This window comes from Melopsittacus undulatus, chromosome 3, assembly GCF_012275295.1.
Source record: "Melopsittacus undulatus isolate bMelUnd1 chromosome 3, bMelUnd1.mat.Z, whole genome shotgun sequence".
Taxonomy (NCBI): domain Eukaryota; kingdom Metazoa; phylum Chordata; class Aves; order Psittaciformes; family Psittaculidae; genus Melopsittacus; species Melopsittacus undulatus.
The window spans coordinates 60,284,725-60,300,903 of NC_047529.1; the positions used below are offsets into that span (position 1 = coordinate 60,284,725).

Below are 16,179 nucleotides of genomic sequence, written 5' to 3' on the forward strand. Positions count from 1 at the left end.
ATCTTGACTATTATTCATTTCAGCCACTTTCTGTTACTTGTTTATAACAACATGAAAATGTTCTGCAAGCTTCTTCATAGTAGCTAGAGAAGCATAAATGTTTTGCTGGTGGTGAGTTAGGCAGGAGTTTGGCAGTACTGCTCTGCTCACCAGCTGCAGCAGGTGTGCTCTGCTGTGCTGTATTCTGTGTGGATGGAATAACAATTACTGCCAATGAAAATACAGAAAGTACAAGGGGTTGTGCAATACATTTAAATTACAATACTGAAACCATTTCAAAGGCCATGCAGCTAATGTTCTTGGAAAAGAAGCCCTTTGAAACGTGTACTCGTGCCCTGACACAAGGCCCTAGAGTTTTGCTTCTGCATGATTCTCCGAGGGCTTCCTCACTCCAAACCTCTCCACCTGCTATGGCTGCAGCCATTTCGGTTCTTTTCCATCCAAGATAGCATCTGAAAGAAATGGAGAAAGAGAACAGCAAAGCATGATGTGCTGAGAATAGCATCATGCTGTGATGACTAATGGGACGGTCACTGCTGCTGTGTCACACCAGGCCCTCATGCTGCCACAAGCCCTTTCCGAGATATGAAAGTGCAGTCATTTGATCACCCAGCAGTCAAAGAAAACACCAGCAGGAACTTCTAAAAAGGTCTTCCTACTGCCAGGGAACAAAGGACAAATTCAGGTCCAGAAACAAGGAAGACCTCTATAAGCTCAGTTTTCCAGGTGGAAGGCAAAAACTGATCATCACTTTATCAAGAAATTCAAAGCAAAGCCAAAGGGATAAGCTGATTTTGAAGATGACAAGATGCTAAGAGGTCTGCAGGTGACTGCTGTAACAGCCACAAGGTGCTACCTTTGAGGGCAAGCAGGATCCAGTGGCTTGAAGGAAGACCTAGGAACATGCAATAATCAGTCCCCCTGAGGAAGGGATACAGTTGCAGGTGTTAGAAAAAAAATTGCAGGACAGGATAGGAAGCTGCTAACTAACTATTTAAATGTTATTTTAAATACTATCAGCCTGGAAGACTGCACCAGTCTAATCCACACTGCCAGCAGCTCAGCTTCCACACATAGAACAGCAAACTCTTGAACTGCCGAGCTGCAAGGTCAGGAAATGCTATTTGCAGCCAAACCCATGAATATTACTGGTGGGCAGAGCATGTATACACACAGTAGTTGAATACACACTCAACAGAGTGTTTGCTCTGCCTCTCAGGGATTTTTTTTCCTGAGAATCAGCCAAAATCTTCAGAAAAAAGCCAAAATTTCATAAACTTGTATTTAAAAGAATTTTACTTCCCCCCCCCCCAAGTTCAGCTACACTGTGTAACTTACAAATAGAGTAGAAGAAATACAATGGTGTTAATTGATCACAAAATGGATCTTTCCATAGTTATTTTATTGTTTCGTGCTTATGTCCAAAAACTTAATCTCATTTTAACATAATCAGCAGTGAGATGGATTTGCTAAGATTAGTCTATGTGAAAATGAGACATTAAGGTGTTTACTAGCTAAGGATTAAAGATATTCAGAAAGCTGCTTTGAAATGCAGTTTTTAAAGGAAGCATTTGTTTGCTAAATAGTTCTTTGTGGCAGCTGGACTAAAAACCAAAGATGAAGGGATTTCCCTTCAAATACAAAGCTTTAAGGCTTCAGTTGCAGCCTTAACAATGCATACACAGTAAAGGGATTTATTTTTGTCTTTAATACAAATATACTCCCTAAGAAGGAAGAAAATGGTGTCAAAAAAGCAACACTTGTGGTATGAGAAGTTCGTGTGGTTTCTCAAGTGCAAGCCACGATGCGTGCTGATAGCTTCAGAGATGTAGGGTGCAAGATGAGTCACTGCTGTGCTAGTCACAGAAGCTCATTTCTTCACTGGTAACTTGTAGAAAAGCATAAGAAAATCCCAACCACCAAACTTCATGTTTTAAGTCACGGGGAAAGCATGGAGCAGTCAGTATGTGATAGTGCATAACTGCAGCATCGTACTTAATTCTGAAAAGATAACTTCATAATGAACAAATCGAAGTTCAAAAAAGGAGGAAAGGCATTAACAGTTACTTTACTGGTAGTCTTTGAATTTAGCTTGTAACCAGCTTTTAAGCATTTCAGGATTCATAAATACATGGCAGAGAAGGAACTCAGTGTCAGCTCATGTAAATTTATGATGACCAGACAGTATTATGGCTGCACATTACAGTATTTTAAGATGAAACCACCAGAATATTTATTGTAAGCTTAAAGTTGTATGATTATCAGCAAGATTTTCTTAGACGTTGTAACAAGCTTTACTGTACTTTTTAATGCTCTTACAGCATCAAGACACCATCAAGCCTCTGAAGTACAACTGCAGAATACACTGGTTCTCTTTGGTGGCAGAAAGTACACAAATCGTATTTCTCCATTTTGAGAGGAAAGAATAGGTGAAAAGTCTAAATAGGGTTTTGCTGTGGGATGGTTTGGGTCTCTTCCCCCCCCCCCAATTGACTTGTTCTCAGTGCCTACCCTTCTCATGATCCATTTATATAAAAACTGATCTAGTACTTTGAAAAACTGGAGGTACTTACTCAAAGTCCCGCAGCATGCAGTCAGGAGCCAGCTGAGTAGTCTGGACTGGAGTGAGGAATGTCATCCAGAATATAGTCTCTCCAGAATAAGACAGACATAGACATACTGGACTGAGGGGGCAGTGTAAGTCCACTGAGGTGAATAAAGAGCTGGAGCACATGATGGAAAAGGCCAAGAACTGTGTTTGCTTAGGCCCTAGGTGCATGCAATGCTGAAAGACCTTCCTGCTGTCTTCATCTACCTAACAGGAGATTGTGGAGAAGACACTTCTTGGAGGCACAGTGGTAAGATGAGAGGCAGTGGACATAAAGTGGAACATGGGAAATTTCAATTAAACACAGGAAACATTTTTATCACTGCAAATATGGTAAAACACTGGAACTGGTGGCCTAGAGGGGTTGTGGATCTTCATCCCTCAATGCATTCAAAACTCAACCAGACCACAGCAACATGATCTAGGCACATCTGCTTTGAGGAAGAGGATGGACCAGGTGGCCTCTGGCAGCCCCTTCCAGTTTGATTCATTCTATCATTATATGCACTGGGCTTTTATGCCAGTGACTCTTTGGGCAGTCATATAAGCCAAGCGTGTACAAAGACCTTTTGTTTTGCTTTTAAATTCAAATTAATTTTTGCATTTTTCATTTGTTAAAACATAAAATATCAAATGTAAATCACATTTTTTTTTAAAAAGGACACTTTAAAACCACAGTGATGACATTCCTTTAAGTACCAATTGTATTTTATCTGGTTTTTAACACACTAGTACACTATGTGAGACATGACCAATAGCCAAACTTGAAAATGCAAAGCATATACTCTGGCATGGTATTTTATAAAGGTGCCAAATCTTTTTTGTTAGCAGCCAGTCAATGAAAATCATTTGTACACATCTAACTTAGTCAGTGAAAACAGCTGTACAACTTTAACTCAATATGCCCCATTTATGTAGCTCATTATGCTCTGAAGTGATTCAAGTCTCCACAAAAAACAGTTACCAGCTTTAACATATATTCAAAGTAACATTATATTCCACTCTCTGAAGTACAAAAAATAATGCTTTAAATATACACTGGCTCCTAAGCTTACAGAATCCTGTCAGGAAGAGAAATTTGCAGTTCAATGGAGAATGCCTTCAACATCAAGAGCTCTTCAAAGTGCTTGACAGAGTCTGAAAGCACTATCCCCAATTACTAGATGATGAAATAAGGCACAGAGGTTAATTACCTTGCCCACAGTCACACAAGGAATGGTAAAGCTAACAGAGCATAATTTGGGCTATTCAGTTGTCCAGTGTAACCACCACATCTCATTGCCACTATTAAAGTCTAATGGCTTAAGTATTTCTGAGGAGCAAAACTTGTACAGCACACAGTAAACAGGAGGGGTCATCCTGGGCCAGTCAAAGGCTGCAAAAATTCTAACCCAAACCAAACAAATTTGGTAGTCAGTAAATCAAAATGCACTTCAGGGAATGATCACATAGAAAATTATAAATTAGCCTGCAGATAAAAAGCTCATTAAACATAAGACATATGGTGTTAGCTTTGCAGAAAGTACTGATTATCTTAAGCTTGACAGTAGTTTAGGTAATCCTGACTTCAACAGAGAAGTTTTACTTTCTGATCAGCAGACATCTTGAACACTGCTCTTCTACCAGCTAGGTATACTTCTCTTAAGAGTCACACAGGAATGTGACTAATGGTCCAAACAGCTCCTCAGCAGGCATGGATGTGTATGAGGCACAAACCCCCACAATGATCATGTGTGAGGTGTGGACTAAGTGGTATAGAAATACCAATCTGGAAAAATAAAGGAAGTCCAAAATAAATAAGGTTAAAAAAGACTGAAAGTCATCCATCAAAATCACCAAATGCATCTTCAGACAGATTATGCTGTAGAAAAGACAGTGCAATATGTGTTATCACTCCTTGGATGAGAAGCAATGCTATAGCCCAGCCCTCTGACGACAAATAACCATTTCAGAAAGCCTGTCCTTGAACGAGATGCTCACGAGATGACTCATTTACTGACAGAGACTGCTGATGTGATTCAGAAACATGTACACTTTGATTCTGTTCTTCACTGTTTTGATGGGAAGGAACCGTATCTTGGCTAGAGTGAGAATGTTGACTTGACTCCTTAGTCAGCTGCACATGCGGAGTTGGATGTGAAGATTCTGCTAAGTGGATTCCTTCATTTTGTTCTTGATGAGCATGGAATTGTTCTAGTGCTTCCTTTGAAAGAGTGATGACATGCATTTGTTCAGATGGGGCAGCCTCTATTTGGTTTGCAATCATATTGATACTTTGGATTTGTTCCACTTGCTCCTGCTGCGCTGAGATCAACAAGTTTTGCAGCTGCTGTGGTGGCTGAGCAAGCAGCGTGAGGTTAGCGGCCTGCTCTGTTGTCATATTTGAGGCATTTTCTGCAGTGACAATACTAATGCCTTGATTATGACTAGGCATGAAGTTTATATTATGTACTGCATCTGTAACCAGTAGTTGAATTTCCTGCCCCCCAGAGGTGGCAAGTTGATACTGCTGCAGCTGAAGAATGTTTCTCACTTCTGAACTAGTGTTGGTGCTTGGGGCAGCACTGGCTTCCTGAAACTGCTTTTCCTTGCTATGAATTTTCAAATGAGCCTTCAGGTTATCCAGACGAGCAAACTGTAAACTACATTCTGGGCAGGAGAAAGGCTTTTTGCCTGTGTGTAAGATACAGTGTCTTCTCTTGGCACTGGAATCGGAGAAAGACTTTCCACATATACCACAAGAATATGGCTTTTCTCCCCTACAAAACAATGTATTGATCTCATTAAAATATTCACTTGGACAATGCTGCTTTCTGCAACTTATTATAGAATAAAAAGCTAAAACTATTATTTTATTTTGCTGAGTCATAAGCACTTAAGAATTGACATAAACATTCTCTAGTTCACTTCCTAATTATTTCTAGACTTCACAAACTGTAGACACTTCCATTAGCATATACTCAAGAGCTACAGAGATAACATAACTGCCCTCTTGCTACAGTATCAGAGGTACAAACTCTTGTTACACACATCATGGCTACTGTTCTGCTGTCAAACATACACTCACAGTAACATTTTCACATACATAGAAAAACAGTAGGTACATTGTCATTAAACAGACACAATACACCAAAGAAGAACCTTACAATGTCCTGGCACACTAGTATTTAACGGTGAAGTACTTTCCACTACCATTTCTTTAAACAGATCAAGGAAAAAATTTAAATAGATCTAGCAAAAATACACCCAAAATGCAAACAAGCCCTGACCATTCTACAATTGAACAAGCACTGCACACCGGTATCAGATTAGAAGTTACTTTTTTACAGAATGTAATAAATGTGAGACATACTTTACCTGTGAATTCGAATGTGAGTCTGAAGAGAACTTTTAGCTGTAAATGATTTGCCACAAATTTCGCAAGTAAAGGGCTTCTCACCTATCAAAACAGGTCTGTCGTCACTTTTTTATATAGCACTTCCCATCAATGTATTAAAAAAGATTTTCTATTTTATCATACACAGTATCAAGTGTGTATTGGTAAATCATCACACTTCTGCCATGGGTCGGGACAGATATCTGAAACTGAATGAACTCACTAGTTAAATAAGAGTACAGTATTTTAAACATACATCTCTGATGTTTCCCCCCTTTGAAGATATACAAGAGTAACAAAACCCTTATTTATGACACAGATGAGGGTGTTCCACATGGAACAGACAGTTAGAAAAAGACTGACCCTGAACCAGTAGGCATTAATGCTACACTCACGTGCAGCACCATGCAGATGAGTAAGCCCAAGTTTCCAAACCTGAAAGTGAATCCATTATTTTAACAAGTTGGCTGGCTTCCTATAAGGCTTCATCATCCCAGGTCTATGATATCCTGGGAACACCAGTCAGAGAAAAATTAAATTATGGTGGGTTGAATAAATTCTGTTTGGTTGGTTTGGATTTTTTTTTTTTACTGCATTTAAAATTCTTGTGTCTAATTGAGTAGAAACAGAGGAGCCAAATTAAATAACAGAAAGGTTCACAAGAAACAGGTACTACCCAACCACGGCAAATCCTAATTCACACCATATCTAGTTCCAGCCTCTTACTGAAAACGAGAGTAACTTCCTAAGCAGACTGTATTCACATGACACAGTGTTACAAAAGTGCTGCCATAGCAGAACAGTCATATCAATGCTAAAATGAAATCATAGCACAGTCAGCATTGGAAAGGACTTAAGATCATCTATAGTTCCAACCCCCCTGCCATGGGCCGGGACTATCTGTTCCCCATACTCCTTAGAATTTTACTTCTTACTTTTGAGATGGGACAGATCAATTGTTGTTTCTGCAATGTTAATACTGGTGTGTGGCCTCTCTTTTCTGGAAGCAGAATACATGGCAAGGGAGTTTCTGCTAGAGCTCATCTTAGTTTACCTATTTTTGCAGTGTACTTTGCTAATACGCTTCCTCTTCTCATTTCTCACCAACAAACTGATTTCCCACTGCACTTACAGAGCTGTACTAGCTTCAGATACAAAACTGTTGTGTGTGCCAACAAACACCATGTTTTCCTCAAAAGAAAATGCAGTACTTGTAAGTATCACAAGTTAACGCTATTCTGGACACACTAAAAACTCACAAAAGCTCAAGTTTTGACCTTGTTACACCCCAGGGAAATTAAAGCTGCATTATTTTCACTGAGAGAAGGAAATGAATGAGATACATAACTCAATCTTGTGCGTATTTTACAAATATGTAAAGGGTGGGTGTCAGGATGATGGAGCTAGGCTTTTTTCAGTGATATCCAGTGACAGGACAAGAGGCAATGGGTGTAAACTGGAGCATAGGAGGTTCCATGTGAACATCAAGAAGAACTTCTTTACTGTAAGAGTGACAGAGCACTGGAACAGGCTGCCCAGGGAGGTTGTGGAGTCTCCTACGTTGGAGATATTCAAGACCTGCCTGGACAGGTTCCTGTGTGATTTACTCTAGGTTACCCTGCTCTTGCAGGGGGGTTGGACTAGATGATCTTTTGAGGTCCCTTCCAACCCTCGGGATTCTGTGATTCTGTATGTTATAACCCCAGGCAACATGCTTTAGAACAATTTGACTTGGAAAACAATCACCACTGTTTATAGCTATTTTAAGAGAAAAAAAAAATCACATGTCATCTTATGAACTTATCCTTCACAAAAGGTTATTTTAAGAAGCTTATGCTTTGTTATCATGAGAGGGTAGATCAACATATATATCTCTGTTATCCAGCCATTTTGGTATCACCTTGCCCTCTAAATCTCTCAGAACACCCTCTAACACACTTGCATTAAAAGATCCCTCCCAGCACATCTCTTACGAACGTCTGCTTTATTACAGTGCAATGAAAAGATAAAAGGAAATTACTGTTCTGGTCAGCACTTTTCATAAGCACACATCCCTCACACACAGGGGTACCCAACTCATTTAAGACATACACTTTCCGTTACTAATTAGCTCACTTCAAGGCCCACACACGCTGGATGTGTCTCTACTGATAAACGGAATTCCCAGTCCAGGATTCTACCATAGAAGACCCTGCATTTTCTGTTGTATAAGAGTGGGGAAAAAAACTCACTCTTCCTACAACAGATACTACTTCTGCACTATTGTAATACCAAGTTTTTTGTGCTCCTGCACTCTTAAATCTCTTCATCAGCAATACTGGCATCATTACATACAAGTAGAGCAGAAGTTCCTCCCACAGAGACAAGGGTCATTTGCCCAACATTTTCTTGATGTCTCTGTTACTTCAAGAAAAACCAAAACCCACAAAACATGATGGACAATGTTACCTGTATGTGTTCTTAGGTGTTTCTTTAACTGAGCTGCATCCATGAATTTGCGACGACACTGGTTACATTCCGGCAGCGAATGGCCTTGTCGCAATAACAAAAAAAGTGTCAGTGCATAAGTGATCCCCTGTATCTCTTCAGTGACCTTTGTTAAAGCACTTTCCTGCAAAATAACCACTTTGATATAATATAGACAGAAAACAAAAGGTGATATACTGCCTCCTCCATATCTCAACTGTCATGCTCCTGTTCCTCTATTAAATATCATCATAGGAAAAGAGGGACCTGGCACCTGCTGCCCCCCCAAACACACCTTCTCTTGAAGTTTTGTAAATTCTGATTTTTTTCCACTACTTCCTGTGTGTGTAGCTTAATCTCTATCATGCTCCAGAAGCGAGGACACTTCTTAAAAGCTTGTTTGCCATTACTAGTCCAAGGTAGTGGGAAACTACAAGGCAATTTGCACAACAGGCAGTGGACACAATTGTTTAAACAACTCCTAGCTTCTGTGTAACACAGACAGCAGGGCTAAAGCAATCAAGTTGTATGTTAAAACCAGCCTAATTAATTTTTAGTCATCATAAGAGTCCTTCTCCATTAACTCTTTTTCTAAACATTCAATTTATTACAAGACATTTTGTCTCTCTCCTCCTACTCCTTGTTACATCAAGACACCACACACCAGGGTAGCATCACTGAAGCATCAGCCTTACTCATCTTTAGGAGAACAAATCAGCATGGACTGTAAGCCAGCTCTTCAACCCAAACTTGTTATACCTGTGTGTACTCGATAGTGGCTCTTGAGCTGTCTCTTTTGGCTGAAGTATTTCCCACACTGATCACACGTAAAAGCCTTCTGCCCTGTAAAGAAAATCACTTATTAAAAAGCCAGCCACATCCAAAGCAAGCATAAGGAAATAAATAAATAAGCCAGCACACACAAGCAAGAGCAGAAATACTTTTTTTCAGAAAGGCAAATTACTGGGGGAGAGAGGTTCCATTTGCCTTGAAATATTTACCTGTATGCAGGCTCATATGCTCCAGAAGAGAATGCTTTGTTGTCAGAGCCTTACTGCAGACAGTGCACGTGTACGGCCGCTCTCCAGTGTGCATCCGCTCATGGACTTGAAGAGAATGCTTCTGGGAAAAGCCTTTTCCACACTCGCTGCACTTAAAAGGGCGCTCCCCTAAAAGCAAAACATGACATTTTTAAGTATGGATGCATTATTTCTCATTAGACATTCTGACAGGGAGATGCACTGCAATAAAGTAGTCACTAAAAATGACTTTTGAATAGTGATAAGGAGAATTAAGAGACAAGCTTCACACAGCAATAAAGTAATTCTTTAAGCATTGCCATATAATTCAGCATTTAAACAGTGACATCATTAACTAAACTGCAAGCAAGGTAAGACATAAAGGCTATGAGGTCTGCTGACAGGAATAAAAGAGCAAACACAGGAGACACTGTAATTTGGACCAGCATGCTATTCTGGACAGATCTAGCTGTAGACAATAGCCCACATTTCAGCAAGTCATTAAACCCTGACCCAAAAGTAGCAGTCTCTTAATGCCTACCTGTATGACTTCGTTGATGAATAGCTAAGAAGTGATTGTATTTAAATACTTTGCCACAGTCTTTACAGCGAGCTTCAGAACCCACACGTTTTCTTTTTCCATCAGTTCTCGTTACCAGTCCTTTTTCATCCTCATCACCGAGAAGCTTATAATCTTTTAGTTTGACTGACCTCCTTATTCTACGTTTGCTGTAACGGCTCCGAGTGCTCTGTATTCCTTCTGATTTGGGATCATAATTCTCATCTTTCTCAGCTGACAGATCGACAGCAGCTTCTGAGCCACAAGCACGTTCATTTTCTTTTGCATCCTTCCTCGCTGGAGCCTGTTCACTGGCAACTGTTTCTTCTGTTGCAGTGTCTTTTGTCGTAAAGTTCTGCTTATTTTGCATGGAGTTGTTCTCTCTCAGCTGCACATCTTCAGCAGAATTTCCTCCTGAGTCATCTTCTTGGACGTTCCTGACTTTCCTTGGTCGTCCTCGTTTTCGCTTTGGTGGGTCTTCATTTTTCTTGTCATTTGCAGTAACTGCTACAGAGGCTCCACTATTAGCTGGAGCTGGTAACACACTACCTGGGCTATGGCTGGCCTGATAGTCTGTGCAGGCCCACACCAGGTCAGTCACCTTCAGCAGCTGTGCAGTAGCCAGAATTTGTTCTGTGCTTTTCTCACTGGCACGGAGACAACCAGTGTAGATAAATTCTAGCAGCGCCCCAAAGGTGTCTGCAACCATTCCCTCCAACATGTAAATTGACTGTCCTATTTCACCCTCATCAACAAACATCATTGAAAAGTACTCACTGCTGGCAGCCAGCAAAGCTTTATGAGCTCTGAACTGCACATTCTCCACTATCAGAGTAATGTCACAAAGAAAATCCTTTTTCCTTTGTTCTTCAAAATTAGCTAGAATGGTATCTTTGTGAGCTTTGGAGTGGATGATGACCAGTTTCTCAGAAGAATCAGGAGTCGCTTCTGCCATTTTTATTGCAAATATGAAAGGAGGTGCCTACAACAACAGAATCGCTTTAATTAAGGAATATTTCAGAAGTTTGCATTGTAAGACACCAAATACCATTTGCTTTACCAGTCAACTGCATCCAATAGTTACTGAAGCAATCCTCAAACCTCTGAACTTTCTTTAAAAAAAAATCAACACTGATGCCAACAGATTTTCTTTGAAAAAATGCTTTGAAATCATAAGAAATGGCTACAGATACCTTCTTACATGAGAACTGCTGCCTATTATTTCACTTCATTATCTCTGATGTACTGTGAACTGTATAGCATCAAAAAAAAAAAAAGCTATCCTTTTGGAAAACTCCTTTCACAACTAAAACAACTGGACAAAAAGACCTCTATGTTCACAGTTCCTAAATGGTGTATTTGGCCTGCATGGCAAGATTCTGGTACCAGAGGGGCTACAGGCAGAAGCTTCCCCTGTGTCTGTCAAAGCCAATGCCAGCCGACTCCAACACAGACCACTGCTAGCCAAGGCCAAGCCCATCAGTGACAGCAGTAGTGCCATAACAGGAGGGGAAAAATCCTGCACACAGCAACTGCAGCTGGTGAGTGAGAATATGTGAGAGCAACAGCTCTGCAGACCCCAAGGTCAGTGCAGAAGGAGGACAGGAGGTATTCCCGGTGCAGGAGCAGAGATTCCCCTGCAGCCCGTGGTATAGCCCACGGTGAGTCCCTGGAGGCCCATGGTGGAGCAAATCTCCATCTGCAGCCCATGGAGGTTGCCACACTGGAGCAGGGGAAGAGTGAGAGGAGTCCTCTCCTGAGGAGGAAGGAGCAGCAGAGACAACCTGTGATGTACTGATGACAACTCTCATTCCTCATCCCCCTGCATCACTAAACTGGGACTGAAGTTGAGGCTGGGAAGAAGGGGAGAAAGGTGTTTTAAGATTTTGTTTCACTGTCTCATTATCCTACTCTGAGTGTAATTTCCCCAAGTTGAGTCTGTTTTGCCTCTGATGCTAACTGTTGAGTGATCTCCTCCTGTCCTTATCCTGACCCATGAGCCTTTTGTTATATTGTTTTCTCTCCTGTCCAGCTGACTTCTCTTTTAGCACTTACCTGCTAAGCTTCAGCCTACAGAGGTGGGCAATAAAAGCAGAAAACCAGCAGCTTTTTTAGGAGCTCTGTCTAAAATAGGTGTGGCTATGCTAATTATTAACCATCAATTTGGTGTGCTGAGCTTCTTCGACAGTAAATTGCAAAAACTAAAAAGAAAAAAATCCAACCACTTTAGAAGAATCCACCAAACACTACTACAGGTGTGCCAAAAATGTCCATTTCAAGGGGATCAAATGAACCGAAGGTGAAACAAAGTAGCTACCTCCCATCCTAACTTATAAGTATCATATTAAATACAAATATTTGTATTTCTATTTAGTGAGCTCAACAGTTCCAATCACTGTAATGGATGCTGTAAGAAACAACTTAAGCTACATACAGATGATACCCAAACGCTGCTGAAGTCACCCACAAGTGATTTTTTTACCTCCATTCAGCTACCAAACAGTTGATGATGGAACCAAATTGTTTCAACCAGCAGCTTTCATTTCTGGAAGATGTGAGCCTGGTGCTGCTGGAGCACCCTAAAGCAAAGCTGCAGGTCTGACTCCACAGGGCCTTGCAGTGCATTAGGGAACTGGTAGTAGATGTTCCAGATGGTTTTGGCACTCAAACATGAGCTGACATTAGTATTTTGACTGCAAAATCCAAATCAGCATGTAACTGAAAACCCCCTCAGAACTCTAGAGTAAGGCTGTAGAATGAATGACAGAATCAGCTAGGTTGAAAAAGACCTTTAAGATCTTGAAGTCCAACCGTTACTCCAGGACTACCAAGACCAACAGTAAACCGTATCACTCAGGGCCTCATCTACACGCTTTCTAAACACTTTCAGGGTCGGTAATTCCACCACTTTGGCGGGAATTTTTGGAATACAGCGGGGAAGGCTCCCACGCCGCCAGCAGCATGGCCAGACTGACTCCTGCCCACCTGCTGGTGGGCTGTGAAGTGCTCAGGAGCACCACGCACGTTCTGGGGTCTGGCTCCCATAACAGAGCACGGCCCAGGGCCGGCTCTCCACACGCACAGCAACGGCGGGCACCGCCCGGCCCGCGGAGAAACCGTCAAACCCGCGGTGGGCGGGGCAGGAGGAGGCTGGCGGTACCACAACCCCTCACCCGCCCTCGCAGCTCGCTCCCGTAGGTTTCGGCCGCCCGCAGCGGAGGCCGCTCGCACCTCCAGCAGGCGGAGCGCGGCGTGAACCGCTGGCCCGTGTTCCCTCGCCCCGGATGCCCAACCCCACGCCAAGCCCGGCGGCCGCGGCCCAGTTCTGTGGAGGGGAGAGTCAGCCGGCACTCACCGCTCCCTCACCAGGCCCCCCTCAGCGCAACCGCCGCTGCACTTCCGGTCCGGGAGGCAGCAACGAGCCACGCCTTGCGTCCTGACGTACCGCGCACCGCATGGCGGGTCGGCCCCGCCCTCTGCCCATGGTCCGCGGTGGGCTGGGGTGTGCAGTAAGCGTTAGTCGAGGCTTTGGACGAGAGACTTTTAATTGTAAGAGCTCACAGTTAGGAAGCTGCTCCTGGAAAACTTGGCTTTGCCCACCGGCCGTGTTGTAGTGTCCCTGCGTTACGGGAAGGATGCGGGGGTGTGGGGTGAGGACGCGCAGCCCGGGCTATGCGAAGCCGGGGCGGGCATCCCTCAGGGACAGGAAGGTCTGAAGGCTGCCGTCGAGCCCGAGCGGCCGGTGCTGCGGCTCCTTGTAGGGCCCTGCCATGGCGGCCCCCAGGTAGGGCACGAGCTGACAGTGCTCCACGAACTGTGCCAGCTTCCTCCTGTAGGCCTGCCGCATCGGCTCCGGGCTCCGCGGGTTGTGCGCTGCGGGAAGTGAAGCGACATCTCAGTGTCCCCTCTTAGCTTCATGGTATTACATTACCCCAGATTAAAAAAATTCAGATCAAAGCTTTTGTAAACCACAAACGTACTCAGCTGCCATCAGCTTCCTGTTCCTTGGGCGTAAGGGGCTGGTGATGCCCTAGGCAGTGCCAGATTTGGAGGCACATACCTTGACATGGTACAGCTGACACTGGCATGGTGCTGCCACATCCATGGCACGACTATTCTATGATCTACGCCTGTAGAAAATCCAGAGCTGACTGACAGTTTGGAGGAGGAAGGAAATGTCAAGGCCAGGAACTTTACAATGAAGATATCGTTTCTTTTCTCTCCTACCTCTCTGCCCTAAGCACATTAGTACTGAGTGCCAATTCTCAGAGCATCCTTACTTTAACTGACACAGAGGCAAAGGGGAAGGAGTGATGTAAGACAGCCAAATCATAACCATTTTCTTTTTCCTGTGGATGGTATGTATATCTCATTAAAAAAATGGGACAACAGGAAGAACTGTGCTATAAGACACTTCATCCCACTGGCTTTAAATTGTAGGCAACTGCATTTTACAGCTTCTGAGTGATTTTTCAAGGGTAGCTGTATGCAGAGCTCTCAACAGGAGTCAAGTTTGAGGGGCACAAAATCACTCTTGTGACATATGGTTAATTATTCTTTTTCCAGAAGAAAATCTGTCTGCATCTGTGACTGATTACCTGTACCTTCTGTTCTTGGATACTGAAAGCAATACAGTATTGTTGTCAGAAAAGCTGCAGGAGCAACTAAACCACTGTTTCTTGTGCTTTCTAAATTTCTGTTTAAATGTGAGATTAGAGAGTGACGTAAGTTGAAGGTGAGAAGCCTTACTTCAGATAGAAATCAGATATAAAACATTTCCAGGGGGCCACAACATGAAGCGGTTTGATCAAGTTTTTGATCAGAGACTGTGTGAGTACTTTGAAGACATAATAGTAAATAATGCTGTATTTGCACAGGAGATAAAAAATAACTTGTTTTTCTGGATTCCTATGGTCAAACAGTCACTGTGTGAGGAGAGGAGATACCTGTAACCTTTCCAGTGCTAGTACCGATTTAATGCAATACATGTGCAAAGCATTCCTAGTGTGGACATTGTTACGTTAGCAAAGCTGTGCTAACAATAGAATGAAAACAGCCTTTGTGGATTAAACTACAGTATAAAAGCAGTTTGCTGGCTTCAGAACTGTACATTTATGCAGGGGCTCATCATGTGCCTGCACTGTTCAGTGGTCTTCCCTAGCAAAGCTATGCCAGCAGAAATCTGTGATAGTCCAAGAACATTCTGGAGGGCTCTGGAAACTGCATGAGGAAACATCGGATGTGAAGAACATTAGACAGATAATACAGATTACCATTATTGTAGACCCAAGTGCTGGTTTAGATTGGAAGGGGCCTTAAAGCTCATCCAGTTCCAACCCTCCTGCCATGCGCAGGGACACCTTCCACTAGACCAGGATGCTCCAAGCCCCATCCTACCTGGCCTTGAATACTCCCATGGATGGGGCAGCCACAGCTTCTCAGAGCTAAAAGAATTATCTAAAAGAATAATAAAAAATGTAGAGTACTAAAAGGCAAGGTAAAGTTTGTCCACTGAACACACATTCAAAACTGGTAGGTTGAAGAAATGGAAGTCATGCTTCAGAAGTCTCCATCAGTACTGGAAACCAACCAAAGGTACAGCACAGCTGCAGAGTAGGCTGTTGAAATCTGGAAAGCTGTCACTATTCAGGGTGATTGAAAATTATTAAAGATTATTGGCTGCAAGTGCTATCTTGGACTGCAAACAAGCAAATAAACAGAATTCTAAAAAAACCCCAAAACCCAAATATGAACACAGGAGACAAAGCTCAGACAGCTTCCCTCAGTGGAGCAGCCCTAACCTCTGCTAGCCCCATGAGGTGTTTATCGTTATTTTGTGGGTTGAGCAGAAAACACTTGATTTTAGTTTTCAACTCCGTATCTTTGTTAAGGAAAAGGTCAATTGGACTGTTGATTAACTAATAAAGAAGTTAAAAATAATCAACATAATGATAGTCTGAATCACATTAGTATTCAAATATTCCCAGATAATTTCACAAAGAAGCAGACTGATAAATAACATTTAATTTCTTTGTGCTAAAAACTTAAAAATCTACTTAAAGCTGCAAGAATATCTGTTGGTTTTGTACTGTGTTAACTTAGTGTTTCCATCGAAAAGAAAGTGTTTTTTGAAAACAACAGGTGTTCTATG

The 16,179-nt window shown here is 42.3% G+C and overlaps 2 protein-coding genes across 3 annotated transcripts in view; both read right to left on the reverse strand.

Moving 5' to 3' along the window:
• Positions 1-1,385: 1,385 nt before the first annotated feature.
• ZBTB24 (zinc finger and BTB domain containing 24) lies at positions 1,386-13,450 on the reverse strand. 2 transcript variants are annotated; one of them, XM_005154680.3, is made up of 7 exons: positions 13,384-13,450; positions 10,011-11,010; positions 9,452-9,619; positions 9,210-9,293; positions 8,433-8,516; positions 5,966-6,047; positions 1,386-5,367 (listed from the first exon to the last, which is right to left on the reverse strand). In XM_005154680.3, exons 2-7 carry the CDS (start codon positions 10,981-10,983, stop codon positions 4,557-4,559), a joined length of 2,202 nt encoding a protein of 733 aa, XP_005154737.2. In that variant the 5' UTR covers positions 10,984-11,010; positions 13,384-13,450; the 3' UTR covers positions 1,386-4,556. The 2 variants fall into 2 exon arrangements, 1 of the variants encoding a protein (XP_005154737.2); XR_004081331.2 differs by lacking the exon at positions 1,386-5,367 and having other exon boundaries at positions 5,984-6,047; positions 8,433-8,595.
• Positions 13,451-13,698: 248 nt separating this feature from the next.
• Positions 13,699-16,179, reverse strand: part of AK9 (adenylate kinase 9) — a 67,143-nt gene continuing 64,662 nt past the window's right edge. Inside the window, exon 35 of the mRNA XM_034060754.1 lies at positions 13,699-13,901. Coding sequence (XP_033916645.1) covers positions 13,699-13,901 — 203 coding nt within the window. The remainder of the gene's footprint in view (positions 13,902-16,179) is intronic.